Source organism: Gekko japonicus, unplaced genomic scaffold (assembly GCF_001447785.1).
Source record: "Gekko japonicus isolate JY-2015 unplaced genomic scaffold, Gekko_japonicus_V1.1 scaffold975, whole genome shotgun sequence".
NCBI lineage: Eukaryota > Metazoa > Chordata > Lepidosauria > Squamata > Gekkonidae > Gekko > Gekko japonicus.
The window spans coordinates 99,568-127,397 of record NW_015171531.1 but is presented as its reverse complement, the minus strand read 5'-3'; the positions used below and the strand labels follow the sequence as shown (position 1 = coordinate 127,397).

Here is a 27,830-nt window from a genome sequence, read left to right as displayed (position 1 = left end):
TATCCTTTCTTCTTAAAATCAGAGATATAAAGCCTGATAATGTTTTGCTGGATGTGAACGGCCATATCCGCCTGGCAGACTTCGGATCATGTCTGAAGATGAGCGAGGACGGCACTGTATGTACCAATGTTTTATATGAATTCTTTTCAAAATAGGACTTTTAAAGTTAGAGTGGCAGTACTGCAATGCATAAGAACCCATTTAGGAATCTAGACTTGAGACAAAAAAGTTAAATGGAAAGACACCATGGGGTGGGTTAGCAGTGTACAGTTGTTGGTTTACACGTCTGTGTGTTGTACAGAAGTTACGTGTGATAATTTCATATATGGAACATCATATGGTTTTGTCTTATTCCTCTTCTGTTCCTGCGTAAACTCCTGTAAAGCAAATTAAGTTAGTTTCTTTTCGTATGCAAGGAATATAGCATGCCTCGTAACTGTAGTGGTAATCTTTTACAAACTGAAACCTATGAATTTGTCTTGTAGGGGACTCTATCAGAAGACATCTTTCACCCTCCTGCTAAACCTATTTTTTTAACTCTTTACTCAGCATTAGAACTCTACAAGTGGGGGTCATGAGACTTGCAAGGGGTCCCACCCCCCCACCCCCTTTTCTCCAACACAGCCCCCGACCTTTCCTGCAGCTGCTCTTGGGCTTGGCACAGCCCTTGGCCTCTCCTGCAGCTACCCGTGGGGCAGCCCCCAAGCTGCTTCATTGCTACCTCTGGGCCCAGCACGGCCCCTGGGCTGCCCACAGTACCACCATGGTCCAAACATCTGTGTTTTCGGCAAGCACCAATGTCAGCTCTATCCCAGAGAAGGGAGATCGATCAGAGGAGGAACCAGAGGAAAGGATGTTCTGTTACCCTCTGATATATTCCCTAAACTGTTGGTCTGAGTTTTATCTGAAAGCTCTAAAACATTGACTGCTTTCATCAATAGTTTGAAAATAGTTTGATTCATTTAAATCAAATGGGAAGGGGAGGGAAGTTCTGCATGCCAACTCAATGTCTCCGAGGCAGCTTTCCCTCAGATCTCTTCCAAGCCCTTCACAGTTCACTTTCCCTGACGTCTTTGACAATTTAGTAGCCAAGACAAAATGTGAGGCTCCTACCTGTAACAATGCCTCTCATAGACCAGCTTCTGAATTTTACATCCATTCTCAGGAAATGAGCCAACTTAAAATACCTCTGTTAGATGCCCCCAGTGGCAACCTTAAGTTCTTCTCCTGTAATCCCTGCTGGCACGGATGGCTTGCCTAAGGATCTGTGTGATAAATGCATAGAACTAGCCTAGAGGGGGGAAACTGAAGCCGCCTCAGGCATGCTTTGGGCTCTAGCAGCCAACTCACTCCATAACCTCTTGGCAGATAACCTTGCCTTGAGCTCTCCTCCAGGGACTAAAGACTATCTTAAAAATATCTCTCCCTGAAACCTTTTTTGGCAGATTCATCAATAGATTGTATTCAATTTTGGGACAGAGTGACGGTCACAAACATGGCAGCATGCAGAAGCCCCTGGTTGCACTACTAGGAAGTCCAACAGGCAATGCTAAACCTGCCTTTCCAGTGTTCTTTCCACTGGATCCCTAGAGCCTCTACATGAAAATTTAGTCTAGGCTACGGACAAGAAAAAGCTCTTCTCTCCTTATGGAAGGAAGACGAAGGATCTCTTCCTTTTTGAGACTTGAGGTCCAATACACATTCCAGAGTTTCACGAATTCCTTTAAACCAAACTCTGCAAACACAATGTGTTCTTTCCAGCTCCTTTATAGAAGGGAAGCAGCCACAACAGCAGCTTTCTCAATAACTATCTAAAGTGGAGGGGTGCTTTGAGGATAAAAACTTGTTATAATTTCAGACCAGAAATTCCTGATTTGGGGGTAGGACAGTACCTGTTCAGGATTCCAATCCTTGGTGTTTTGTTGTTGACCGGAGGGGGGGAGTTCCTGAAATTTCAGCACCATTATTTCCATGGGGGGGCACATTTGAGGGTCTGGTGCTGCTGCTTTTAAAGATAATGGCACCAGACTTGCACAGAACATAGTCTTCCCTCTAATCTAAAGACCCCTTAAGTGTCAAGCAGAGTGGACAAAGGGGTTTGATTCTACAGACCCCCGAAGTAGGCGCCTCTCAGCCCACCTCACCAGTGTTTGCTATGGGGGGAAATAGCGGCAACACATCAGGAGAGTGCCGGTTGCCAGTGTTTTAAGAAATCCCTGGAAGCATCTCTGGTTTCTCTACATATTGTCATAGTGACTGTAATACTATGACATTAAAAAAAGTTTCTGCTGAACACTCTGCATTTGCCATCCTTCCTTTGAAATTGTGTGTAAACCGCTCAGAGACCCTTCGGGGTTAGAGCAGTATATAAATTGAATGTAAATAAATAAATAAATTACTGTGGTCTGCTTTCACAAAGTAAGGAAGGCTTCCTTTGAAACAGCCCCCGGCACCACCAGTTTCTGGCAGGTGGAATCTGTCATTCTTCTGAAGATATCGTCCAGCTCACAGCAGTAGCTGTGGCCCTTAAACATTACTTCTGTGGAGCTTGTCTCTGATGGTGATTTCTGGGGAGCGCTCTTGATCCCTTGCAAGGATCAGTTTGGAAGGGATAAAAGCTGTTATCAAAAAGAAACAAGACCCTGCTCCTGCCAACAACAGTAAGCACTCGAACATGAAAAACAATGTGGATTTTTCAGGAGGGCATTTTTCATAATGCCAAAGAAACACAGGTTGGTGTTTACCATTCCAGAAACCACACTGATGACCACAAACTGTGATTTTTGTGTCTCTTTTCTGCTGGGGAATTTCTGGGTGCACATCCCTACTCAAAAGGCAGGGGGCCATCTCCAGCGCTTTGCAGAGTTTTAGTCTCAGTTGACACTGAACGGTCAGTGCTGGTGTCTCTCAGGGCTATATCATTGCATTTTATCCATTTCCCATCTGTGCAATACCCGCTTGTCCTGATAGATACTTAAAGGGACCAAATCTACCAGTTTCAGGAGACAAACAACTCATCTGAAGTCTCTAGACCCAAGTCACTCAAGGTCATCAGGATCCACTGATGATGCTGGCATAACTTCTCAGTATACTGGACATGATCCCATCGACATGCTTTCACAGCCATCCACCACAGAAACTACTGTTCCCCCACCTGGACCATTGAGGGTTCATGTATACCTGCGAAGGTCTCTACACAAGGAACTGGTGTGGTAGTTGGATAATGGCCGTTTTGAGTTCCATGTCACCTTTTCAGGGACAGCCCTGCTTTTTGATCAACAGGTACCAGCTTTGTTGTCTTTGGGGGGGGGACATTTCCAACAGAACAAGGAACCAAGTCTCAGAAGAAAGCCAAGAAGACTGTCAGTTGCTAGAACTCAGTGAGACAACTGGTTTTTCTAGCATTTCAAAGACAGATACATGTCCATGTAAACTATATATCAGCAAAAGGTCTTGTGAACCATCAGAGAGGCATGAGATTATCTTACTTTCACAAGGAAGCATTTGTGTTAGTCTGGACAGAACTCCCCCTCTCATCAGGGCAGAGCATACTGTGGGAGTCAAGATTGTAGTTGCGGATTGGCTGAACAGGAGGACATTGGACCGATCTGAGTGGCAAACTGAGTCCTGCAGTATTTGTGACTGTTAAGGGGGGCGGGGGGTAAAAGTCAACCTGCTTGCAACTATGGACAGCCATCAAGTGAGCAAATTCTGTTCCTGTGCTAACTACTATTGATAAGAGGCACCATACAGACTGCTGTACATGTTTCCTTCAAATTGGTCTAGAAAGTGCTAGATCAAAAGGTTATATTGAGAGTTGCCTTCTGGCTAAGATGTCCATAGTCAGCAGAGCTTTTTCATTGGTTGACTAAGAATTTGTCATGTCTTCCACCACAGATGGAACTTGTTCTACTGACAGAGTTTGAATGGCAACACCTAATAGGACTTGGATATTCTGATAGTGGCACTTTCCACTTTATTGGCTTCATGCAGATCTATCATAGCATCCCTGTATTCATAGATTCCTGAGAGACAATCCCTGCTAAACCCTCCTACCATTAATTAATTCCCTCATTTAATTGTAATACAGTTCTGTCTTCCATTACCAAATGTCATTTTGAGCCAAAGGCTACCGATTCTTCAAGGGATCCATCTGTCAAGAAGGCATTCCTCTTAGGCCTTACTTCTGCACACAGTGTTGAAGTTACCATCTTATCAGTTGATAAAGACCACTGCATTTCTATGAAGGTGGAGCAATGCTTAAAACTGACTGAAGCTTCTTTCCTAGAACAGAAGAAATTGTCTTCTTGTCCTTTTTTTCAAACATGGGTTACCAGAAGGAATAAGAATAGCACAATCTAAATGTAAGAAACTTATCTTCCATGTTTCAAGAAAATTTGAATCCCTGAATTCCTTTTAATCTCTTTTAGGAAATCCACCATAGGAACGTGGGTGTTAGTCCTTGATGTTAGTCCAGTAGATTAAATAATATGTCCATAGATTTTACCAAGAAGAAGGTAAACAGCCTCCAGAGCAGATCACAGTTTACTTTTCAAGGGAAGCAACCACGTCTCCTGATTACATGGAATGCAACCCACAATAGGGGACATCATATGGACACATTCTTTTCAGCCTAGGCAGCTTTTCACTGGAGAGTACTTCAAAAACTGTTTTTTTCTCCAATGTGAAATACCTCTGAGCTTCAAATGTACTACTGTGCTATGTCCCATTAGAAGCCTGCCCTATCACTGCAGCCACTGGAGGAAGAACATGGCATGAATTTTCATTCCCAGTGGTTACAGGACGGAGCAGTCTCTCCCCAGCCACCACATGCCCAGATGGAAAGCTAAAGAGTCACTTTATCTATTTGACATAGCCAGTACGTCTTCATATCAGGCATAGAATCATAGAGTTGGATGGGACCTCTAGGGTCATCTAGTCCAACCCCCAACTAGTTCAAGTTTGGTGGTATGTCTTCATTTTCAGTCTCTCTTTTAAAAGAAGGAAAGAAAGAAAAAGAAGTAAAGCCTGCACTTTTCTCCATTTGGAAGTTATGCTTGTTTATTTTATATGGTGCTCACTACATTTATTATAAGGGGAACTTTTCCAGGCTTGGTCTGGGAGTGAAGGGGAGGTGTTAGCAACAAAATCATGTTTGCAGCCAAGATAGCCTTTTAATGAGAAAAGACTGCCCCAGCTCCAAACCACTGAGACTGAAAATTCAAAGCAAGTTAAAAATGTACTTTTAATTAAACTCTGAACCAAGTCCGTGAGATCTTGCTACAGATGCTAATTTTCTGCCCCTAAGAATTTCTCCTCCATTGTGCATTGTGCATTGTACCTCTGCATCCTGAGTTCCTTCCTTGCATCACCTCTCCTACCTCCTGACTGGAATATAAGGACTGAGATCTCCATTCTGAGTCGTATCTCTTGGAAACTTGTACCCTGAAAATCATGTTGGTCTCGGGGGTGCTACTAGACTCTAATCTAACTTGAAAAATTAGAAGTCCTGAAAATGTTGAAATAAAAATATTTTTATAAAATATAATTGCTTGAAATAGCTGTCATTAAGAATGACCAGAACACCTTTTTTGCCCTATTTGACATTGTGATTTCCTGTCATTCAGATTTAAATATCAGTATGGCTGATAAATTGGTTTGATTATACTCCAGATTAGTGTGGTGTATAAATGCAGGCTATCCAACAAACTGTGGTTTGTTGGTGAGTGCTAAACTGGGTTTCTGTACCATGGTTTGCTTCTGGCTTGTTAAGTCATGAAGCTTGAATGTAGAAAACCAAGTCCATTCAGAAGGACCATCTGTTCTAGCCTCCTGCATGCTAGAGAGATGCACAGACTGGCATAAGCAAGCACTTGCCACTCCAGCATCATTCGGCTGTTGATGCTTTATAAAAGATGCTTCCTGCCTCACGCATCCCTTTTTTTTTGCCTTCTCTTCACATGTTTCCCTTCCTAGTAGTAAGAAGGAATCCACTTTGGAGACATTAGTCTCTCTCCACAGGAAATTTAAGGAGCAGCAAAATGGCAGGAGAGAAAGGAAGGATGAGAGTATTTCAGAGCTTGAATGTTCAGGAAATCATTGAAGTAGCTTGACAGGAGTTCTCCTCCAGTGTCCTCCTCCCAGTTATTGCAGCCTGTCAATCACAAGCCTGCCCGCAGTCTGTTGCTGCAAGGGAATTTGGGATTGTGTCCAGGGATTGTGCTTGGAGTCATGAAGGGAGCCAAGTAGCAGACTAATTGAGATTTATGAACAAATTGTCATCCATTATGTCTTCCTGATAGACACCAGGGTTTGTGCAATAGTCTGTGGTTTAAGCAAACTAGAGTTTATGGTCATATCTGAATGCAGTCTGGTTGGTACTAGGATCTGGTCAGTGTTGCTAAGGAAATTTTCCTCTCCTTTTATTTTACCTTGAAGGTGCAGTCTTCAGTAGCAGTGGGCACACCTGACTATATTTCTCCTGAGATCCTACAAGCAATGGAGGATGGCATGGGAAAGTATGGGCCTGAATGCGACTGGTGGTCTCTGGGTGTCTGCATGTATGAAATGTTGTATGGGGAAACACCTTTTTATGCAGAGTCGCTGGTGGAAACATATGGGAAAATTATGAATCATGAAGTAAGAGCTATTGAATTATACATTCCCTAAAATTGCTTACTCTTGAAATTGCATATGATAAAATATCTACAATGGTTTTTTGGGGTGGGGGTGGGTGATCGGGCCATACCAGGGCCTTGCTGTGGTAAATATAAAATCTAGTTCCAGATTACTTATTCAGACAGTCGCATCCCATCTGTATTTGGAACACGGCAGGAATAAGTAATTATCAGAATTCTTCAGAAATTCCAGTATTTTCCTTTGGAATTGTCAGGATTACCCCCCCCCCCCCCCCCGCTTTCCCCCGTTTATGCGTCCCTCCCATGGAAAGAGGTATTTTGTTAAAACAGACAGATTTTTCCTGTTTGACATCTTTTGGGGAGAGAGAATAATATGCATAGCGCTTAAGTTGCAGTCCTCGACTTCCTTACATGGAAGTAGATTCCATTAAAACCAGTGGAACTTATTTCCAAATAAATACGGTCCTGATTGGCAATGCTAATTTGCTTTGCTTTGAAGTCACGCTTATTAATATTGACTGCATGATGCATATGGTCTGAATCTGGTTTATTAAAATCAGTTTGCAGCATTAAAGATGAAAACAGGAACGATTAAAATTCATCAGCCTCACTTATTATCGGTTAGGGAGTTTACCATCCACAAGGCTTTGGTAGTGATTCCTGATCTGAGAAATTCCCTCAACTTCCAAGTTTGGTTTGAAATATTCTCCTCCCTTTTGAAAAGGAAAAGTAAAGTCACTTAAATTCCATTGTGCCTTTTCTGTTAGATTCTACCAGACAGTTTAGGGTGGGGGTCCCCAAACTCTTTTGAGCCTGTGGGCACCTTTGGAATTCTGACACGAGGTGACAAGCGCAGGCCCAAAACGGCACCATGGGAGGCAGAGCCAACCACAGACAGTGGAAGCCCAAAGACAGGGGACAAAAGGTGTAATTTTTAAAAATACACTGGGAATGAGGAGCGAGAGGTAATAAAACCAACACTGTAGTGGCAGCTGCCACCGAAACAGTGTTATTTTAATCTGCACAGCCAGTCAGAAGCCCTGTAGGGCATGAGCGCCACCTTTCCCCCTCTCAGTTTTCTAAGAACACTTGGTGGGCACCTGGGAAGGTCAGCGGGCACCACGCTGGGGACCCCCGGTTTATGGATTTAAATATTGTGCCATTTTAATATCTCTTGTTTTTGTAATTGCTGATTACTGATTGTCTTAATAGATATTATTTTTAGTTGTGCTGTTGTTGTGAATTGCTCTGAGAATAATTACGTATATCATAAATGACACACAAATATTGTAAAGGTCTAAGTACCATCTTTTTCAAAGAATAAAGACTCCTAAGCCATAAATATAATCTGTATATAGAGATTATCCTTATTCCCTAAAGAATGAAATTGATAGACAAAATTCATCTTGTGCTTTCCTGAGGTTGTTAGGCACTGGGGAGAGAACCTTCCATTTTGTGAAAGATGCGTTGATTTGTCTGTATCTGTTCCCACCTTTTGCCCAAGGAGCTTGAGGGTTCTCCCCTCATCGGTTTTAGCCTCACAGACCTGCGAGGTGTAGGTTAGGCTGAGCAAAACAATGAGATCCAGTGTAGTGTACTGGTTAGAGTACTGAATTGGGCCTGGGGAAGACAGAATCCTTGCTCGCCATGAAAGTTGGTGGGTGAGCATGGGCCAGTCATTACATCTTTAAAAAATTACAAATAAGAACAGTGTGTCTACTGAATTGTCTTCGTTAAAAGTTAGAGCATAGAAAAATTAAGTGCTCGATAGAAAATCACATTTGTAATGCATTCCTGTTCCATTGGTTAATGATGGTCACAGAAGTGTGACATTAAGACATAAACAGCTTTCCAAAATCTATATTGCAGTTCAATCCACAGTAGTAAACTTTTACAAAGCTATCACTCATTTCATTATTTCAAAATTTCCCAAAGCATAGACTTAAATGACTTTTTAATTTTGTTGTCATATATTAAAGTCCTGTGCTCTTTAATTACAAGGTTTGGTTTATGCCTTTACTGTTATCATTGGACTGTTAACTTGTAGGCCATAGTGGTCAAACAACTGCAACTTTGTTTCCCTTGCTTTCTAACTCAACTCAGTAAACCCTTTCGTAAAAAATGTTTTCTTCCACAGCATTTTCTTATTCTAGAAATTTGAAACAAAGGCTTTCTTTCCTTCCCCCTTCCCCAGGAGAGGTTTCAGTTTCCATCCCATGTTACAGATGTATCCGAAGACGCAAAAGACCTAATTCAGCGGCTTATATGCAGCAGAGAACGCCGTTTGGGTCAGAATGGAATAGAGGATTTCAAGTTGCATGCGTTTTTTGAAGGACTCAACTGGGATAATATCCGAAACTTAGAAGCACCTTACATTCCAGAAGTCAGCAGTCCTTCAGACACATCGAACTTTGATGTAGATGACGATGTATTAAGAAACCCTGTGAGTGTTTCTTTTCTCCTTTGTTACGTAACATGGTGGCTTTCAAACAGTTGTGTTGGAAAGGTTTACCGGCTTGGGGGTGGGGGGGAGAAGAAGAGGAGGAGATTGGATTTATACCCCGCTCTTCACTATCTGAAGGAGTCTCAGAGTGGCTTACAGTCTCCTATCACTTCCCCTCCCCACACCCTGTGAGGTAGGTGGGGCTGAGAGAGCTCTTTTGAGAACTGCTCATGAGAGAACAGCTCTGAAAGAACTTGTGACTGACCCAAAGTCACACTAGCAGCTGCATGTGGAGGAGTGGGGAATCAAACCCGGTTCTCCCAGATTAGAGTCCGCGCTCCAAGCCATCTTCAGAGCTCCTTCATATTGCAGAAGAGTCCATGTAGCATTCTAGGGCACCTTCTTGAGTCACAATCCTGTTTGGTCTCCACACGAAATGACAGAGCATTCCAGAGTGCATACTCAGTGCCCTCCTGTGGCTGTGCATTGTAGTGATGGCAAACTCTTCTGGAGAGGTTTGTCTGCCATTACTGACCGTGTTATTGTGGAGACCTGATAAGCTTCCAAGTACGTTTGGGGTTTCCACAAAATGCAACTTAATGCACGTCTCAGAGGGTAGCCGAGTTGGTCTGCAGTGGAACAGCTAGACTGGAGTCCAATAGCACCATAGAGACCAACGAGATTTTCAGGGTATAAGTTTTGAGAGTCAAAGCTCCCTTAGTCAGGCATTTTATTTATTAATTGGATTTCTAAACCGCCCTCCCCTATAAAATAGACTCAGGGCGGTGTACATCACAGACCGATTTACAAAGTTCACAATTTCGAAAAGTCACGTTTGCATTTACAGTTTTAAAACATTAGTTGTAATGGATGGTGATAAAACTGAAAGGCATATGACACCGCCTTGGGGTGGGGGGAGGCAGGGAGAGAGACAGCACTGCCCGCTAGATGGAAGAACCTGTTACTGTCCTCAGCCAAACACCTGGCGGAACATCTCTGCCTTACGTGCCCTGCAGAATTGTATTAAGTCCCACAGAGCATGGATGTTGCTCTGCAGAGAGTTCCGCCAGGTTGAGGCCAGGGCTAAAAACGCTCTGGCCCTGGTCAGGGACAGCTTGGATATCTCCTGGGCCAGAGACCACCAGAAGGTATCTGGACTCTAGTCTAGCAGCCCCTGTAAAGTAACACTAGGGTATCTTTGCTTTAAACAGATGAATCTGCATAATGTATCTTGGTAAATAAAGCTTGTATATGATTGTCTGGTGGGTAGCCGTGTTGGTTGGTCTGCAGTAGAGTAGCAAGACTCAAGTCCAGTAGCACTTTTAAAGACCCAACAAGATTCCCAGGGTGTAAGCTTTTGAGAGTCAAACTGCATTGGTCCGATACAAGGAGCTCTGACTCTCAAAAGCATATACCTTGGAAATCATGTTGGTCGTCAAGCTACTACTGGACTTGAATCTCGCTCTTCTAACTGGTTAAAAGTTACTCACGAAATGTGGGAAATGCTTTAGTTTCTTCTGAAACGTCTCCCAATGACTTGTTCATTTAATTTTAAAATATTAAACACAGTTTTGTCTGACAGTCAATGAACCAACGTTTCCCCCTCACATTTGCTACCCTGGAGAGGTTAATGTTCCTAGTGGTGACTTTAGGATATTGAGCAAAATAAAGTATTTCTGCCAAAAAAATTTAGTTGACCACAGTGCATGGAGATTTTTTTTTTAAACTCCCGCCTGACTGTTAACACTGTACAATCCAGAATTCTGCTGCTTCAGTCTTCATTAGTTCTCAGCCTGACTGTATAGTGTTTTAAAACCAAGCATGAACATTGAGAGCCAGTGTGGTGTAGTGGTGAAGAGTCGTAGGCTCTAATCTGGAGAACCGTGTTTGACCCCCCACTCCTCCACCTGAAGCCTGCTGGGGGTGACCTTGGGCCAATCACTGTTCCCTCAGAACTCTCTCAGCCCCACCTACCTCACAAGGTACCTGTTGTGGAGTAAGGAAGGGAATGTGATCGTAAGCCATTTTGAGATGCCTTAAGATAGAGAAAGGCAGGGTATAAAAACCTGCTCCTCTTCTTCAAAGTGTGATTAAACCCCTTTATTATCCTAAAGGGGATGCATGTAGAAGAGATTCAAAGGTCTCTGTCCAGCAACCAGTAAAAGCAAAAAAGGAAAAGCGTATGTCTATAGCTAATTCTACTTACTACTTGTCCTGTCCTGAAGAGGAGAAGACATCACCAGACCAACTCATCCTGAGTAGTCACTCTTCTACCAGTCAGAGTTGGTGCCACACAGAAAGTTCACCCCTCATTCTGAGCAGGTGCCTCAGCTTTTTAAAAACAGCTCTGTCTTCCTTACTCTGTTAGCAGCTGCTTTTACCTAATAGGGAACAGTTAGTAGCCATGGTCAGAAAAAGCAAATCAAGACATGGTATGGGTATCTGCTCTAAAGGAGGATGAGATTTGTGTGGCTGGTGGGAAATAATATGCTCTCTTGTACAGAATTCCAAAATAAATTGAGTGGGACATCAATATGTTACCTTATTAGAAGACAGGAGAATCAGCCTTCAGCGATCAACGTTCTTTTTTAGATAAGGCCATTTTCAATATGTTTGTGTGGGTTTTTAATTACTTGACATCCATATTAAGATAATAGCGGGTGGGGTACGGTTTTTTCCACCCAGATTTGATTTAGCTTTAATCTTATTGACACCTTTTTGTAGGAAATGATACCACCTGGTTCTCACACTGGCTTTTCTGGCTTGCATTTACCTTTTGTTGGATTTACGTACACCACTGAAAGGTAGGTGAAAAAGTTCCCAAGACATGGGGGTTTGTGAAAAAATGCCTGTGTTCAGGTTATCAGATTTGTCATGCCTTTAGAATAATTTATTGAATTGCCCTGTAAAATGTTCATAATGATTTTTTGATCTTCTCTTATTTGTCCTTGCCTCCCTGTTGAAATAGACTGTTCTGTAGTGCCATCGTGGTACAAGGGCCTTACAGAGAGCCGTTAGTAAAAAGCAGCAGGTTTGTGTCCTAGAAAGCTTACAAACCATATTTTAGCTGTGGGGAACACAAGCATTTGGGTCCCAAGGACCATAATGATACTCAGAAGCACAGTTTTCTCTCACCTGCTCCTTCAGCAGCCTCCTGAGAACTCAAATGCTAATGCAGGAGGTTAAGGGACCCATGTAGGTCCTCTAGGGGGCGCTGCAGTGAGGAGGGAGAACTGGGCAGCCTCCCTTCTTGCACAACTGGAATTTCTTACGCCAGCAGAATCACTGCCGATGGGATAGGAAGAGGAGGGTGACGTTGCCCAATTTCCCCTCCTCATTGCAGCGCCCCACGCCAGGCAGCTTTTTACCCACAAGGGTCCCAGAACCTCCAGCACCAACTTTTTGAATGTCTCTGAGGGCTTGGGGGGGGGGGGGAGAGCAGGAAACAGCTACATCACCAAGCATCTTTGCGATCGTGCTTTGTGGGATCCAGCCCAAGAAAGGAGAGTGGTGGCAACAAGGGAGAATGTGAGAAAATGCAGCTAAGTTCAAGTTCCGTGCCAGGTGGGGATGAGGACAAGAGGCATTAAATGTCAGACAGTAAATGTGCAGCTCTTGGAAGTTGGCTTTACATTTTTAAAAAAAGAAGCCCCAGGTGGTAGCTGTCCCCAGAAGGAAGGTCCATCATCTAACCTTCAGGGTCATCTGGGTACAAATTTTTATCCCATTCCTCCTCCAAGGAGTTCAGGATAGCAATTCGGCATGTTGACTGTGTGGGTCCCAAACTCCATTTAGTCCTCGCAGACAGCCCTCTGTTGAGGATTTGGTTGAGAGTTGATCTCTAGCTCAAGGTTACCCAGCATGTTTCAAGGCTTTGTTTTGAGTCTCCCCGGTTTCAGCTACCTGCCTCAAACTGGTTACAGTGGTGAAAAGTCTGGTTCCCCAAAAGACTGTGGACTCGGCACTCGCCATGCAGGAATTTTTAAAAAACAAATCTGTATTTGTAGCAGAGGTAATGTTTAGGAGAGTGCTTGTCATCTAGCCGACCAGCAGGAGTATGGGCTTGTGGAAGATGTTGATGGTCTGCAGGCCTAGTTGCATATGAACCCGTGAAGCACAACTGTCTTCAGCTGATAGATCAAGATGGGTAGCCGTGTTTGTCTGTCTGCAGCAGTAGAAAAGAGCAAGAGTTCAGTAACGTCTCAAAAGACTAACAAAATCTGTGGCGGGGTGGGAGCTTCCGTGAGTCACTGCTCACGTCTTCAGATACAGCTGGAGTCACACCACTAGTCATCCAGCCAAGGTGGTTATTCTGATCGGCTGTGGCGCCCCAGGATTTCATGCAGAGGTCTTCCCCAGTCCTGATGCCAATCTTTACTGAGGATTATATCTGAAGCCTTTGTCTTGGAAAACCCGTGATCTGCCTCAGAGACCTCTCACATGTAAGGGAAGCCAACAGTCCTCCCTGGGAGACGTTGCATAAGCACACTCCTAAAACCCCAAGAGAGAAAAAAGGAGGCGGCGGCAGTGACATCCCATTTGCCTGTTCCCTGTCGTGTCTCCATTGAATCAGAAGCTGCTGCCACTGGTGCCCTCGTCAGCTTCCTCCCACTTAAATCTTCCTGAAGCCTGGGAAGGCTGGAGGGAGAGAGCTGAGGAGCTGCGCCTTGTTGCAGTTCTTCACCCGTAGACCTTGGTATGCAAGGCCAAACCACCTCTGTTCCTCTCTTGCCGTGAAAACCCTGTGGGCCTCTCCAAAAGCCAGCTGCAGCTTGACGGCATGTTCCACCACACACACCAAATGACAGGCTCACGGACAGTTAACCCGATACAAATGCAGTATATACCACGAGATGGCAACCAATATACACAGACTTGAAGCAGGAGAAAGATTTGAAACAGGAGCAGTATGCCAATAGAAGTAATTACAGAAGACTCCCGTCGATGTAGTCTTTAAGTGTGAGGATTCTTTGATAAAGATAAAGAAACGGGCTGAAAGTAAACCGGGACCCTGTCTCACAAGTCGCATTAGGAAAAAGTATATGCTGTAAAATCTTTCACAAGCTGTACTGAACAAAAGGATCTCCTGTTTTTTGTTATTACTAGTTATTGTAAGAAATAGACTGTGTTGTAGTTACATTGAGCACCATTGTGTTATTAGTAAATTTAAAGACGAGTCTGTGTATATTGGTTGCCATCTCACGGTATATATTGCGTTTGTATTACGTTCCACCACACAGCCTCAGCAGGTGCTTCCAGGTTGTCGAGTTTCCAACAGGAAACCTACTGCTCAGGGTCAAACGCAACAGTTAAGAGCATCAGTAGAGCCTTACTAGAGCAGCCTGGTGGTCCATCTAGTCTAGCCTCCTGTTTTACATAGTGGCCCAACCTCTTGCCCTGGAGAGCCAACAGCAAGTAGTTGTCATGGCCTCCCCACCCCAATGCTGTGTCCTAGTGCTGGTATTGAAAGGATTTACTACCAGTGTTCCCTCTAAGCTGAGTTAGTGTGAGCTAGCTCACAGTTTTTTAACCTCTGGCTCACACATTTTTGTCTTAGCTCAGGAAGGATGGCTCCAGAGCAAACTAATTTATGCAGCAGCCAAATCACCTGCTCACAACTTTAATGCCAGTAGCTCAGAAAGTAGAATTTTTGCTCACAGGACTCCACAGCTTAGAGGGAGCATTGTTTACTACCACTGGATGTGGAGAGTCAACCACGAGTGTTTCCTCCATTAGAATGTGTTCTGTTATGTATTCTGGTTCCAGCTGTTGTTCGGACAGAGGCTCACTAAGGGGGGTGATGCAGTCCAGCAGTATAACCAAAGATGAGGATGTGCAGCGCGACTTGGAGAACAGCTTGCAGATAGAGGCCTACGAAAGGAGAATACGAAGGCTGGAGCAGGAGAAGCTGGAGCTGAGCAGGAAGTTGCAAGGTGGTCCCTCTCAATTTTCCTTTAGCGCTGCACGCAGCAGAGCAGCGGAATATGTCAAATCTGGCTAAACATTGTGTGTTCTTCTTGTTCAATTTAAGAATCCACCCAAGCTGTTCAGTCCCTTCACGGTTCTGCTCGCCTAACGACCAACACCAACCGGGATAAAGAAATAAAGAAATTAAATGAGGAAATAGAGCGTTTGAAAAACAAAATAGCAGGTATGTGACCAGCATATTTTAATGGGTTTCTCCCCTTGTCCTGGAACAAGGACAAAATAATTCCAACAGTGAAGACCTGGTCCTTGTGAGTATCCTGCTAGAGCCCTGCTCATGTAAATGTGTGGCAGATTAGTTTCTAATGCGGCTTTCGAGAACTGTGGCAGGCAAAATGTTACATAGCATTTAGAATGTTTTTTTTTTTAATGAGAGCTTATCTTCTTTCTAAAGCTTCCTTCAGCCTGGTAGCAGGTACTCCCATGAGGGAATTCAAGAACACAAGACATCTGTACAGGTTCACTTAGATAATTTGATATTTTTTTTCCTCTTTCCATAAAAATCCCAGGTTATCTTCTTCACCTAATATTGCTTTCTTCCACAAAGGGGCAAGCTTTATCCATGGAACGTGATGCGAGTGTCACTCATTACAAAAAAAAATCATGTTGCTGCATATTTTACTTTAGTAAGATAACTTGCCTAAAGCAGATCCCTTATTCATTCACTTTTCTGAGAAGCCTCATTCTTATGCTGAAGTTATTAATCCTTCAGATGTCACCAGCAGCTTTTTATTATGGCCCTCTTAGTTAATTAGATATCCACAGCATATATGTGAGATGCCTTGCTTGAGATGCATGGGATCTTTGCTTCCAAATTTGTCTCAGTAATACCCGACCGGGATGACCCAGAATATTTCAATCTCAGAAGCTAAGCAGGGTTGGCACCAATGCTCCCTCTAAGCTGTGGAGTCTTGTGAGCAGAAATTCTACCTTATGAGCTACTAGCATTAAAGCTGTGAGCGAGCGATTTGGCTCCTGCATAAATTAGTCTGCTCTGGAGCCATCCTTCCTGAGCTAAGACAAAAATCTGTGAGCTGGAGGCTGAAAAACTGTGAGCTAGCTCGGACTAACTCAGCTTAGAGGGAACACTGGTTGGCACTGGTCAGTTCTTGGATGGGAGACCAAGGAAAGTAAGGGTTGCTACGCAGAGGCAGGCAATGGCAAGCCACCTCTGTTTGTCTCTTGCCTTGAAAACCCTACAGGGTCGCCATATATTGGCTGCGACCTGATGGCAGTTTCTACCACCAGTACATTATGGGGCAAAGGAAAGAAGGACAGGAACATCTGCCCTTCGTGCAGTGTGAACAAGGCTGCAGAATTGTCAAAACTCATATTAGCACACTGAATCACAGAATGTTTTCACTTAGCCATAATTAGTCATCTTCTTAAGGTGGAGGGAGGGAAAGCAAGTGTGTCTGCTCATTCTGAGAGTTAGTCTGGGTGGCAGTCAGTGTTCCCTCTAAGCTGAGTTAGTGTGAGCCAGCTCACAGTTTTTTTAGCCTCCAGCTCACACATCTTTGTCTTAGCTCAGGAAGGATGGCTCCAGAGCAAACTAATTTATGCAGTAGCCAAATTGCTTGCTCACACCTTTAATGCCAGTAGCTCACAAAGTAGAATTTTTGCTCACAAGACTCCACAGCTTAGAGGGAGCATTGGTGGCAGTCCATTTCAGCTTCTAATTGGCCTTTAGTACTGGGGGCAGGGGATCAGGGTGTTATTGTTTTTCTTCCCGCTCCCCCCCCCCAAACTACTTTTTTCCGTTTCTGTACACCTAAAATTCTGACAAGAAAGGTGGATTTGAAATGACACAAATCAGACAGTAACGCTTAATACTGTGACTGCATAAAACTGTTTTGAGCCCAAATATGAACAGGCTTTAATTTTCCTACAAAGTTTTGTGATTTCTGGTTTCAAATTTTATTTTTTCTTACTTCTTAGGTGGCCAAAGCAAAGATGTATCTGCTTTTAGATAGCTTAAGGTGCAACACTCGGCAGCACATTCGCTGGTTCTGGGTATACTTGCAATAAACAAATTTGAGGCAGCATAAAAAGGCCAAATAGTATTATTTTAGATGCTAACCATATTATGAATAATGCATTTTGTATTATTACAGCAGTAAAGATAGTTTAGCTTTGATAAAGTGAGCACTGAATAGGCATCAGTTTTTATGAGCATTTCTGTGTTCTTGCCTCACTCCCCTCCCAGAGGTTTTCCCAAAGTCTTCAGAACTTGTGGAAAGTTTAGCCTCTGTTTGCAGATAATGAGTAAAATGCAAATTCATCCTTTGTGTACCAATGATAGTAGGGCGAAAAAATGCACACGATCCTACAAATTTGGGGAAATTGGATTAGTTGCTCATCAGAGTTCACAACCAGTGGCCACCTTTTGCTAACCCGGCTGTTGGCATGATAACATCAGTTGGCATAGCGGAATGTGAGGAACCAAGGACTGCTGTCTCTTCCCTTATGGAACTGCTCGAGCAATCAATTTCTATTAGCAGAGGAAGAAGTTACTTCTTACTCGGTGGGCGGGGGAGTATTTTAGCATGGGAAATTTCCCCCCTTCCTGATCAGCAGGCAGGTCCTGTATTTAACTTCCTGACTCCACTGGTGGGAGTTGCTCTCTTCCGCATTATACTTCCTGCATAGGAAATGAGGATAGGCTGTTAGAGGAGCTCTGTCCTCCTTCAGTCACTTCTGCCTTTCTATTGTTAACTATCCTGCTTTTCTTGTTTCTTTCGTTCCTCCCGTTGTTCATGATGCAGAAAAGGCTCCTCCCCCACCCCTTCTTTTCCCTGTCAGCTTACTGCTTCCAGTCAGGCAATAGAAACACAGATTCTCAGAGAAGGATGCCTTTCAGGTGGTGTGTCATACGTCCTCCATGGAGGAAGGAGCGTAGTCGGGAGAGATGCCTTGCACTACAGGACCAATCAGGTCATTGCACCCAAGTCCTAGGGAAGGAAGTCAGGCTGGGGAAGGCTAGTCCCCGATTCAGAGGCGGAGTATCAGCACAGAGCTAAGAGGGAGAGTGACTTTGGCAGGCAAAATCGATATGATGGGAATGAGCCCAATACAGGGCTGTTTTTCAGTGCAGTCACACACCAGTCCCCCTCCATCCCCAGGAAATGCTGTCAGTGAAGAATAAGAAAAAGAGCTGGTTTTTTATACCCCACTTTTCTCTACCTCCTCCTGCCAACCTAGCAGTTCGAAAGCAAGAAATGGCAAGTAGATAAATAGGTACCACTTCGGTGGGAAGGTAACAGCGTTCCGTGCGCCTTGGCGTTTAGTCATGCCGGCCACATGACCACGGAAACGTCTTCGGACAGCGCTGGCTCTTCGGCTTTGAAACGGAGATGTGCACCGCAACCCTAGAGTCGGATTCGACTGGCTTTCGAGCAAGGGAACCTTTACCTTTACCTTTCTCTACCTTAAGGAGTCTCAAAAGTGACTTACAATCTCCTTTGCTTCCTCTCCCCACAACACGCACCTTGTGAGGTTAGGTGTCAGAGTCCTGCAGCAATCAGTTCGCCACACTTTCTTTCCAAAGGAGTAAAGTTTATTAGAGTCTGTAAGAGCAAGTCCATCTGCACATACATTTAGAAGAAGAGGAGATTGGATTTATACCCCGCCCTTCACTTGGAGTCTCAGAGCGGCTTACAAACTCCTTTCCCTCCCCCTCCCCACAACAGGCACCCTGTGAGGTGGGTGGGGCTGAGAGAACTCTGACACAAACTGCTCTTTTTCAAGGACAGCTGTGCCAGAGCTTGTGACTGACCCAAGGTCACATCAGCAGGTGCAAGTGGAGGAGTGGGGAATCAAACCCGGTTCTCCCAGATTAGAGTCCGTACACTTAACCACTACACCAAACTGGCTCTCTTTAGTGTCAGGATTGGAAATAAGCGTGCGTAGCCAAAAGATATACATGATTCAAAAGGTCAGGGGATGGTCTTGGGCCAATCAGAATAAAAGCAAAAGCCCACCTAAGCTAACGGGCTATACATTCCCAGAGAATAGAGCAACAAGGTACCAAGGTCACAGTTCCAGGCTACCGGGTGATAAAGAACAGGGGGAATTGAAACATAACATTCCACAGCATGCGTAATTCATCCAGCAGCAAGCATCCTCCCCATCCCAACCATGGCAGCTGCATATCTGACAGTAGGTGGTGCTGAGAGAGTTCTGAGAGAACTGGGACTGGCCCCAAGGTCACCCAGCAGGCGTCATGTGGAGGAGGAGTGGGGAATCAAACCCGGTTCTCCAGATTAGAATCTGCCATTCTTAACCACTACACCACGCTGGCTCTCACAGATGGTGCGCAGAGAGCAGAAACGTTAGCGGGGGCTGTCATAGACCCAGTCGCCCCTAGTAGTTGTAAAATGGTTGAGGATTGTGGTGGCTGAAGAGTTAATTAGTGTGCAATCAGATGTACCCACAACTAGCCACAGCAGGGCACAAAAGCCTTAGGGGGGGAAAGCCCCTTGTACTCCCTCTCTCTTCTTAAAAAATAGACCCAGACAGAGCTGCCCTGCAAGGCTGCCGAGACTTCAGGAAGACTTTCTCCTACTGGAAATTTTGGAAAACCCGGCCAACAAAGGCAGCAGAGAAGCTGTGCCAGACAGTTCTTATAGCAGCTCAGGATGAGGCTAATGGAACCCAAAACTACAGATCATTCCTCAGACAAAGAGGATTGAGAAATCTTTGAGGAGTTTAAAGAGACTGAACAAACCAAACACCTTTTTTAAGCACGAAGATTTTCCTTCTGTTTTGACTGAAACAGTCAGAAAGCTTGCTGTGCTGAAGAGGCAAAAACATACAGGGTAACCCAAAGAAATGAGAGATGTTCCCAAGAGGCAAAAGTGCTGAGAGGGTTATCTTATTTCCAGGCTTCTTTGAAATGGAAATGAAAAGGAAGGATGAGCTACGCCTTTATCTAATAAGCCTAATGATGTCATGGATTTTTTTAAAGGAATCCCCTGGTGGATGCTCCTAAAGGCACTTTTGTTTCAGGCGTAGTTGTCCATAAGGACATGGAATGCTTCCCAAAGAGCTAAGTTGCCCTCAGGTCTGAATTTGCCCTGATGAGGTCACGTGAATCCTCAGCATTGCCTATAAGAGCTCCAGCAGCAACATTACTTGCCAGTGCCTCGGACCTATGGTATTACAGTTAATACTGGCAAAGAACAAGAGCTCCAGAGAAGGTATTTTGAAACTAATCCTCATCCAGTTCGGTGTAGTGGTGTAGTGGAGAGCCAGTTTGGTGTAGTAGTTAAGAGCGTGGGAGAACTAGATTTAATTCCCCACTCCTCCACATGCAGCTGCTGGGTGTGTCCATGGGTCAGTCATAAGTTGTTTCAGAGCTGTTCTCTCAAGAGCTGTTCTCTCAAGAGCTCTCTCAGCCCCACCTACCTCACAGGGTGTCTGTTGTGGGGAGGGGAAGGGAAAGGAGATTGTAAGCTGCTCTGAGACTCTTTTGGGTAGTGAAGAGTGGGGTATAAGCCCAATCTCCTCCTCTTCCTCTCCTCCTCCTTCTACTTCTCCTCCTCCTCCTCCTCCTTTATGGCAAATGCCCGCTTGAGCATATTCCAGTTCTCCTCTAGAATGATATAGTCCAGCACAACCCTTGGCTTAAATCATGGGCAGTGGATACTGCCTCTGAGGTAAATGTGGTTTCCACCCCTTTTTTCCAGGGCAGAGTTGTTTGGTTTCTACCAGAATATAATTTATATTATCCCTGGAGATAAAACAGCACTGCCCATATCTAGTAAAAGGAAGGACCACTGCCAGAGGAGTCATGGTTTTGAGCCCCTTCTCTCACAACATGAAGTACCTCACTTCAGAACCAATTTTTGGAAACAGAGTCATCGTCAAGACTGGACAGTAAAAAAAGAGGGAGACCACAAGAGGGGTCAAGTCCCAGCAACAGCATTGTGACACCAGTCCACTGGCTATGGGGGAGCATCTCCAGGAACAGACTCACCACCTACTGCTGGGTCAGCAACATAATCTCAAGAGGTTACCTCATGGAACTCACCACCACCACCTCTGGCAGCTTCATTGACTCTCCTTCATTTTGATGACCAGGAAAAAAGCAACAATGCAAAATGACAGCAGTCAATCAAGAGCCAGCCTCATCCCCAGAAGTATACTCAGAATTTTTCACAGTCCCCCAAATGAATGGAGACTGGCAGGCAATATGAGACTTGAAGTTCCTGAACAGTTTTGTAAAGTACAGACAGCTCCACGCGAAAAGGTTCAGAGCCATAATGGAGGCACTAAGAGAGGACACTTACTTGGCTTTCATCAACAGCAGAGAAGTCTTCTCTGCACCCCCTTCAGTTTCTGGGCAACCATTTCCGTTCAGGGCTTTGGCTTGGTGATGACACCAAGGGTTTTCTCCAAAGTGATGGGAGCTCTGATAGCTAATCTCTGAAGTCAAGGCGTGTGCATTCATCCATTCATATTAGGATGACCTCCTGGTTTGGTCAGCATCCAGAGATCAACCAGTGAGAGACATATCTATGGCAGGGCAGTACCTGAAGGAACACTACTTCTTCTCAATAAGGGGTAAAGCCTGCTGACTCTTACACTGTGTGTCCATCTAAATATGATGATAGACTGGAATTAGGACAAGATTTCTCCATCGGATGAGAAGAAACAAAAGATGAGGTCAACTATGCAGGTGGTGAGATCAGAATTGAACAATTTGATGATCTCAACTTACCTCCAGGGCTTTACAATAGCATGAGTCATATCTTTTCCATAGTTCCTGTCAGGTACTTCAATGACTCAGTATCAACAGCAGGTTCTTAACTAGATTCAGCTTTATTGATCAGAGTAAGTTGAAGTCGACTTGGACTCTTTGAGTCAGGAATGACGCATACAAAATGGCAATAGTAACTATAGTGGGTTCATACAACACCCCCTGACACCTAGAGGCCAATAAGCAATGAATACAAAATGCGGGGAAACGTCTAACGATTCAGGGGTGAGCGGGAGAGTCAGAGGCATTCGCGCCTAAGCGATGAGCACTCAAGGCCAGCAGGCAGATAAGGAGCTAAACCAAAACGCAGCTGCAGAGCAAAGCACATTCCAGCAGAAGGGGAAATAATCTCATGGCGGGACTACCCGACAGTTGCATGAGACAACACTGCTGTAGACCCTGCTACCATACTACTGAAAGATCATGGACAAGCGCAACTTGAAGATTGATGTTCTAGACCCCTTCTAGAATAGTCTTTGGTGGTAGACAAGGAGATCTCACCTTTCCAACAGGAAACTCTACCTAACACAAGGACAGCTCGAAGTACCTGAAGATACCAGCCTCCAGGGCTGGGGTGCACTTGTTATGTGGGATTTCACCCAAGGTATCTTGTATGAGAAAGACAAAGCTGACACTAAAAATTGACTAGAGCTAATTTCCTCCCCCCTGATCTGCCACGTGCTAGACAGGATGTGTAATATTACCAGTGAAGTACATACCAGTAGACTTCCAGGGAAAGGGAAGCAAAATCGAAACTCCTGTATGAGCAGATGTCCATCCTGATAAGTAGGCAGTTATCCATTTCTCTCTGCAGAACCCATACAAGGACAGAAGGATAGCCAAGTGGGCTGGTTCAGTCATCAGCTGATAGATCAGAATGAGTGAGCTTCCAAACCTAGCAATTGTTTAGGACAAAGATCAGATATGGGACTCCCAATGTAAATCTTTTTGTTGCAGACCTGAATCATGAGACCAAAAGATTTTTTTACCTAGCTCGAGACTTGGGAATGGAATTTGATGGATGTCCTGCTGTCTCCCTGGTTCCCCCAAAGCCTTTCCATTTTTACCCCTTATTCCCAGCCAATGAGGAAATGGAGGAAAGAAGATGATGAACCTGTGTATTGTTGCATTTTGGCCCTATAGGCACGGTTTAATGGAGATGGCCATGACGAATCCATGGAAGATTTCAGTAGGGCCAGATGCAGTGTATCCCAGGGGTTTAGTCTACACCCGGACCCGGCTTGTCTGCAACTAACTTTCAGAAGATTAAGTAGAAATACTTGGTATGTCTAGACTACGTGGAGCAGGTAGTTCAGGTCATGCTCTAAGAGGTGTTCAGCATCTAGGATGTATCTGCACCTTGTGCAGTTCCGCAGGGCCTGTAAGACGGAGCTCTTCCGCCAGGCCTTTGAGTAGGAGCCGCCACTATTCCACCATTGTGGCATTGTCCTACTGTTGTTTCCATCATATAGGGCACTATCACCTGGCAGAATGCGCGTAGAACAGCGCTACTGGAGACCGCGCTAGAGACAGCTGGCCGCCGCACTGGGTTCACTGATCCCGTCTTGGGTGAATTATATGTAGGAAGACTAGAGCACTTTAAATATTGTATGGTTTTATTGTGTGTTTTAATGTGGTTTTGTTTTATTGTATTTTATCTATTTAATGCGGCTTTTGCCGTATGTTAGCCGCCCTGAGCCGTTGGGAGGGCGGGATATAAATCTAAAAAAAAATAAATAAATAAAATATAAGCTGGACTCATTAAAGGATGCAATCCAGAAGGGTCTTCTGTTTCCACAGACTGGCCTAGAGCAGAGGCTGTGTGCCAGTGCTCTACGCAAGCAACAGCAGCGCTGGCAAAAGTGCTACTGCTCCTTGACGGGGCATCCACATACTACATGCTTTCTATGAGATGACTCACCAATCCCTCAGTGGTGCACCATTTCCCTTCCTGGTGACTCTAGTTCTGAGAGTGCTCACTGAACATCCATTTAAACCCATTAGAGAAATCTCTTTGAAAAGGTCACCACTTCAGAGAACTTTTCCTTGGTAGCACTGCAGTGTGCCACAGTTACTAGCTTGGGCCATCAGAAGCGGAGTCCGCCTTTCATAAGGTTAGTACTAAGAACAAAGCCAGCATTTCTGTCCAAGGTCAACTGCTCTTTTCGCTGTTCTCTGAAAATGTCCTCCCTCTTTCTGTCTGAAGCAGAGAGTCATTCCAGGGTGAAATCGTGGCATACCCTTCGATGTCCATGAGGCACTGAGGGTTTATTTATGCACGTCGGCTTCCGTCAGACAGTCTTGTTAATTGTTTCTCACATCATCTGTCTATGATATGAAGAAAACGTTCTGCGCTGTGTGTCTCTCCAGACCTACTTTAAGCAGATGGCTAAGGGAGCATATCGGGCAGGTCTACTGTGCACAGAAGACAGTGATTACAGCCCACTCTGTTTATAACACTGCTAACATGTGTGGTGACTCAGATGCTTCAGTAGAAGACACCTTCAAGGAAGCTACACGGACTTCAGCCTCAACACTGTATGGTGCCATAAAAGAAATATCCTTACCTTGTCTGCTGCAGACAGAGTAAGAAAGAAATATTGACTTACCATGAATTTTCCTTCTACTCAGAGGTAGGGAGGTCATATTGCCTAGCATTTAATTAAGGGGATGGTTAATATAGCTAGCTGGTTTTCCCCGACCAAGCTTCTTTTCTGCTCATTTTAGTTTTCCTATACATCTTATTTGTTTCCTTGGTCATCATAGAATCATAGAGTTGGAAGGGACCTCCAGGGTCATCTAGTCCAACCCCCTGCACAATGCTGGAAATTCACAAATACCTCCACCCCACACCCCCAGTAATCCCTGCTCCATGCCCAGAAGATGGCAAAAAACTCTCCAGGATCTCCAGCCAAACTGGCCTGGAGAAAAAAATGCTTCCTGACCCCAAAGTGGCAATCAGCATTTCCCTGGGCGTGTAAGAAAGGCCCACGAGAACTAAGCACTGATGTGACCCTTCCTGCCCTCCCTTCTCGTGATCTGCCCATTTTCACAGAATCAGCATTGCTATCAGATGGCCTTCTTGCCTCTGCTTGAAAACCTCCAAAGAAGGAGAGCCCACCACCTCCCGAGGAAGCCTGTTCCAGAGCTATATGTGTCATCAAGTGTCAGCAGTGCCTTTCCACTCTCTACGTTGGATACAAAAGAATAAATGGGCATCAGTCTGACATAAAAACATCACAGCACCCAAAAACCAGTGGGAGAACATTTTAATCTTCCAGGACATCCCACTGCTGACCGAAGAGTAGCAGACTTCAGAGGAGCGTCAAGGGGAGATCACAACGCAAGATTACTGAACTCGCGTTCATGCACGGAATTCAGAACAATGGACTCCCCAGGGCTGAGTAGGGACATAGGACTCTTACTACTGGTGCTAATTTTCTCCCCTGCTCTAATCAAGATCGATTATCTTTTGCACGGTACCTTTGTATCCTGACTCCCTTCCTTTGCAACACCCCTCTCCACCTTCTGACTGGGACAGAAGGACTCAGGGGTCTCCATTCCTACTTGTGTCTGACGGAGAGGAGCCCTGACTCTGGAAAGCTGATGCCCTGAAAATCATGTTGGTCTCTGAGGAGCCATTGGACTCCATTCTAGCTCCTCTGTGCATAGTTTATTTACGGTTTCAATTTTCAGAGTGGGTTTTTTTTTTTTAATTAATGGAAAAGTCACTTTTTTGTTTTGTTTTTGGCTTCGGAAGATTAAAGGTGGGAGTCGCCTCCTGGCCCGGCCCGATGGGAGGAATCACCCCGTGCCAAAATGCTGTCTTCCTCAGAGCAGGAAGAACCCCTCACAGCAGTTCCAGCGTCCCTTCCTCGGTTTTCTGTGGTGTTGATTTAATGCGATTTTGTACAGTTATGATTTGTTAGACGCCTTGAATGTAATAATGGGAAAAGCAGGCTGTTGCAGTAATAAATAAAGAAGCAGCCACATATATCAGCCAGGTACGCTAGGTTGGAATCGACAAAGCGCAACCACAGCTGCGCTTGTCAATCTTTCCTGCCATAGCTTTGGGCTTGGCATTCTTAATAGGCGGCCCCTTTGAGCAAGGCTAACGAGAGTCTCCAGTCCCACATGGATTCTGCCCCCCACATTCGGAAGAACACATACAGGATGCTTCATTTGAACAACTGCGCTGCTTCATTTCCCCAGCGGCACCTTGCCCAGCTCCCTAGGTGACCCGAGCGCCTGTAATTCTGTCCTGCTGAGTCCCCCCTGCCGGGCAATCGCCCCGCCTCAAAGTCAAACAGCAGAACTGCTTTAAAATGCAGAAGGGGTCTTGGGAACACAGTTTGTGATAGGGCATCAGGAGTGGCTCCGCTGTTCCGGGGGGGGGGATAAAAAAATCTCAATGGGCATGCCTCTAATAGCTCTTTGGATCCCAGCCTTTGAAAACTTGGATGTTGGAAGCAGAGTCAGTGTTGTGAAACAAGCAGATGGCAGAGGGAGAAGCTTGTATTGCATAATTTATTCGGCCTTTGGAATCCAAATTTCTTTGGCCCAGGTGTTGGGTTTACCTCAGGCAAAATTTGGATGTTGTTTCATTTTTGATCACAGCGTAAGCCAAGCTGTGATGATGGGGATTCGCCGGTCCACTTCAGCAGGGGAGAAGGAGAGATCAAGCTCGCTCTAGACTTCCTGATTTAAATGGTCCATCATTAAAAGTGAAGAAGGTGGGATAGTTTGATATACCACCTGTGTGAAAGAATCTTCTTTTTTTAATGCTTACAGATTCAAATAGGCTAGAACGACAGCTGGAAGATGCGGTGACGCTACGGCAAGAGCATGAAGACTCCACCCACAAGTTAAAAGGGCTAGAGAAGCAATGCAGAATATTAAGGCAAGAAAAGGAGGACCTTCACAAGGTACTAAGACAGGGAACGTGCTTCTGTTGTAGTGGCTGTGCCTGGGAACAGAGGCGGTATGACACTGGTAGACTCTCTTTTTCACTGTATTTGAGCAGCATATGGGCGGCATATATGGCTTACCCTTTGTACTCATCACTGCAGCATCTGATAGGCGCCTAAACTGTCACCTATCTGAGCCAGCAAGTTTCATAGAAGAAATAATATTCCAAAATGAGTGGTTAAGAATGTATAAATGGTGGGGGAAAGTTACTATGTATAAGACCTCCAAAACATGAATATAAATGTATAAAAAATGCTTGTGGCTATATAATACAAAACTAAATAAATAAAATATTTTTAAAAAGTTTCATAGCACACCACGCATATTTACTGAGGCTTTATGTGGGGATGAAATGGGAGGTTAAAAATAAGAGAGAGGCAAAATGAGGAAGGGAAGGAAGAGCTTGGTTGGAGGACTGGAAGAGGAAAGGCATACAAGGAAGACACTGCGAGGAGGTAGAGACAGAGTGTTAGAACCAGTGACCTGCAGATGCGAGGATCACAGATCTTTCTCATATTCCCCCCTCCCACCAGCTGTCCTTTCTGACCCTGGGAATAAACTTTCCCAGGGACGCAGGACTCCCATGGGCCATGGGGGTCAGGACGCTGCAGTGGGGAGGAGGTGAAATAGCCCTCTCCTCCCTCTTCTGTTGGTGGACCTGAGTGGATAGAAGAGGCACTGGGGTGATTTCATCCCCTTCCCCCTCTCCACTGCAGCCTTCTGGTACACACATGAACATACGAAGCTACCTAATACTGAATTAGCCCATTGGTTTGCCAAGGTCAGTGTTGTCTACTCAGACAGGCAGCAGCTCTCTGGGGTCTCACGCAGAGATCTTTCACAACACTTAGCACCTGATCCTTTTAGCTGGAGGTGCCGGGGATTGGAATTCGGGACCTTCTGCATTCCAAACAGATGCCCTGCCACCAAGCCACGGCCCCTCCCCACGTGGCTGCCCTAGGAGATACCTTTCCTGGGGTCTGAAAGGACTGCTGGGGTAAGGAGAGTGTAGGAAAGAGCCACAGCCACCAGTACC

The 27,830-nt window shown here is 44.9% G+C and overlaps 1 protein-coding gene across 1 annotated transcript in view; it reads left to right on the top strand.

Moving 5' to 3' along the window:
* Positions 1-27,830, top strand: part of CDC42BPB (CDC42 binding protein kinase beta) — a 119,000-nt gene that overhangs the window by 23,269 nt on the left and 67,901 nt on the right. Inside the window, exons 5-11 of the mRNA XM_015419590.1 lie at positions 23-116; positions 6,439-6,639; positions 8,833-9,081; positions 11,806-11,885; positions 14,848-15,014; positions 15,113-15,232; positions 26,618-26,751. Of these exons, the coding sequence (XP_015275076.1) occupies positions 23-116; positions 6,439-6,639; positions 8,833-9,081; positions 11,806-11,885; positions 14,848-15,014; positions 15,113-15,232; positions 26,618-26,751 (1,045 nt within the window). The remainder of the gene's footprint in view (positions 1-22; positions 117-6,438; positions 6,640-8,832; positions 9,082-11,805; positions 11,886-14,847; positions 15,015-15,112; positions 15,233-26,617; positions 26,752-27,830) is intronic.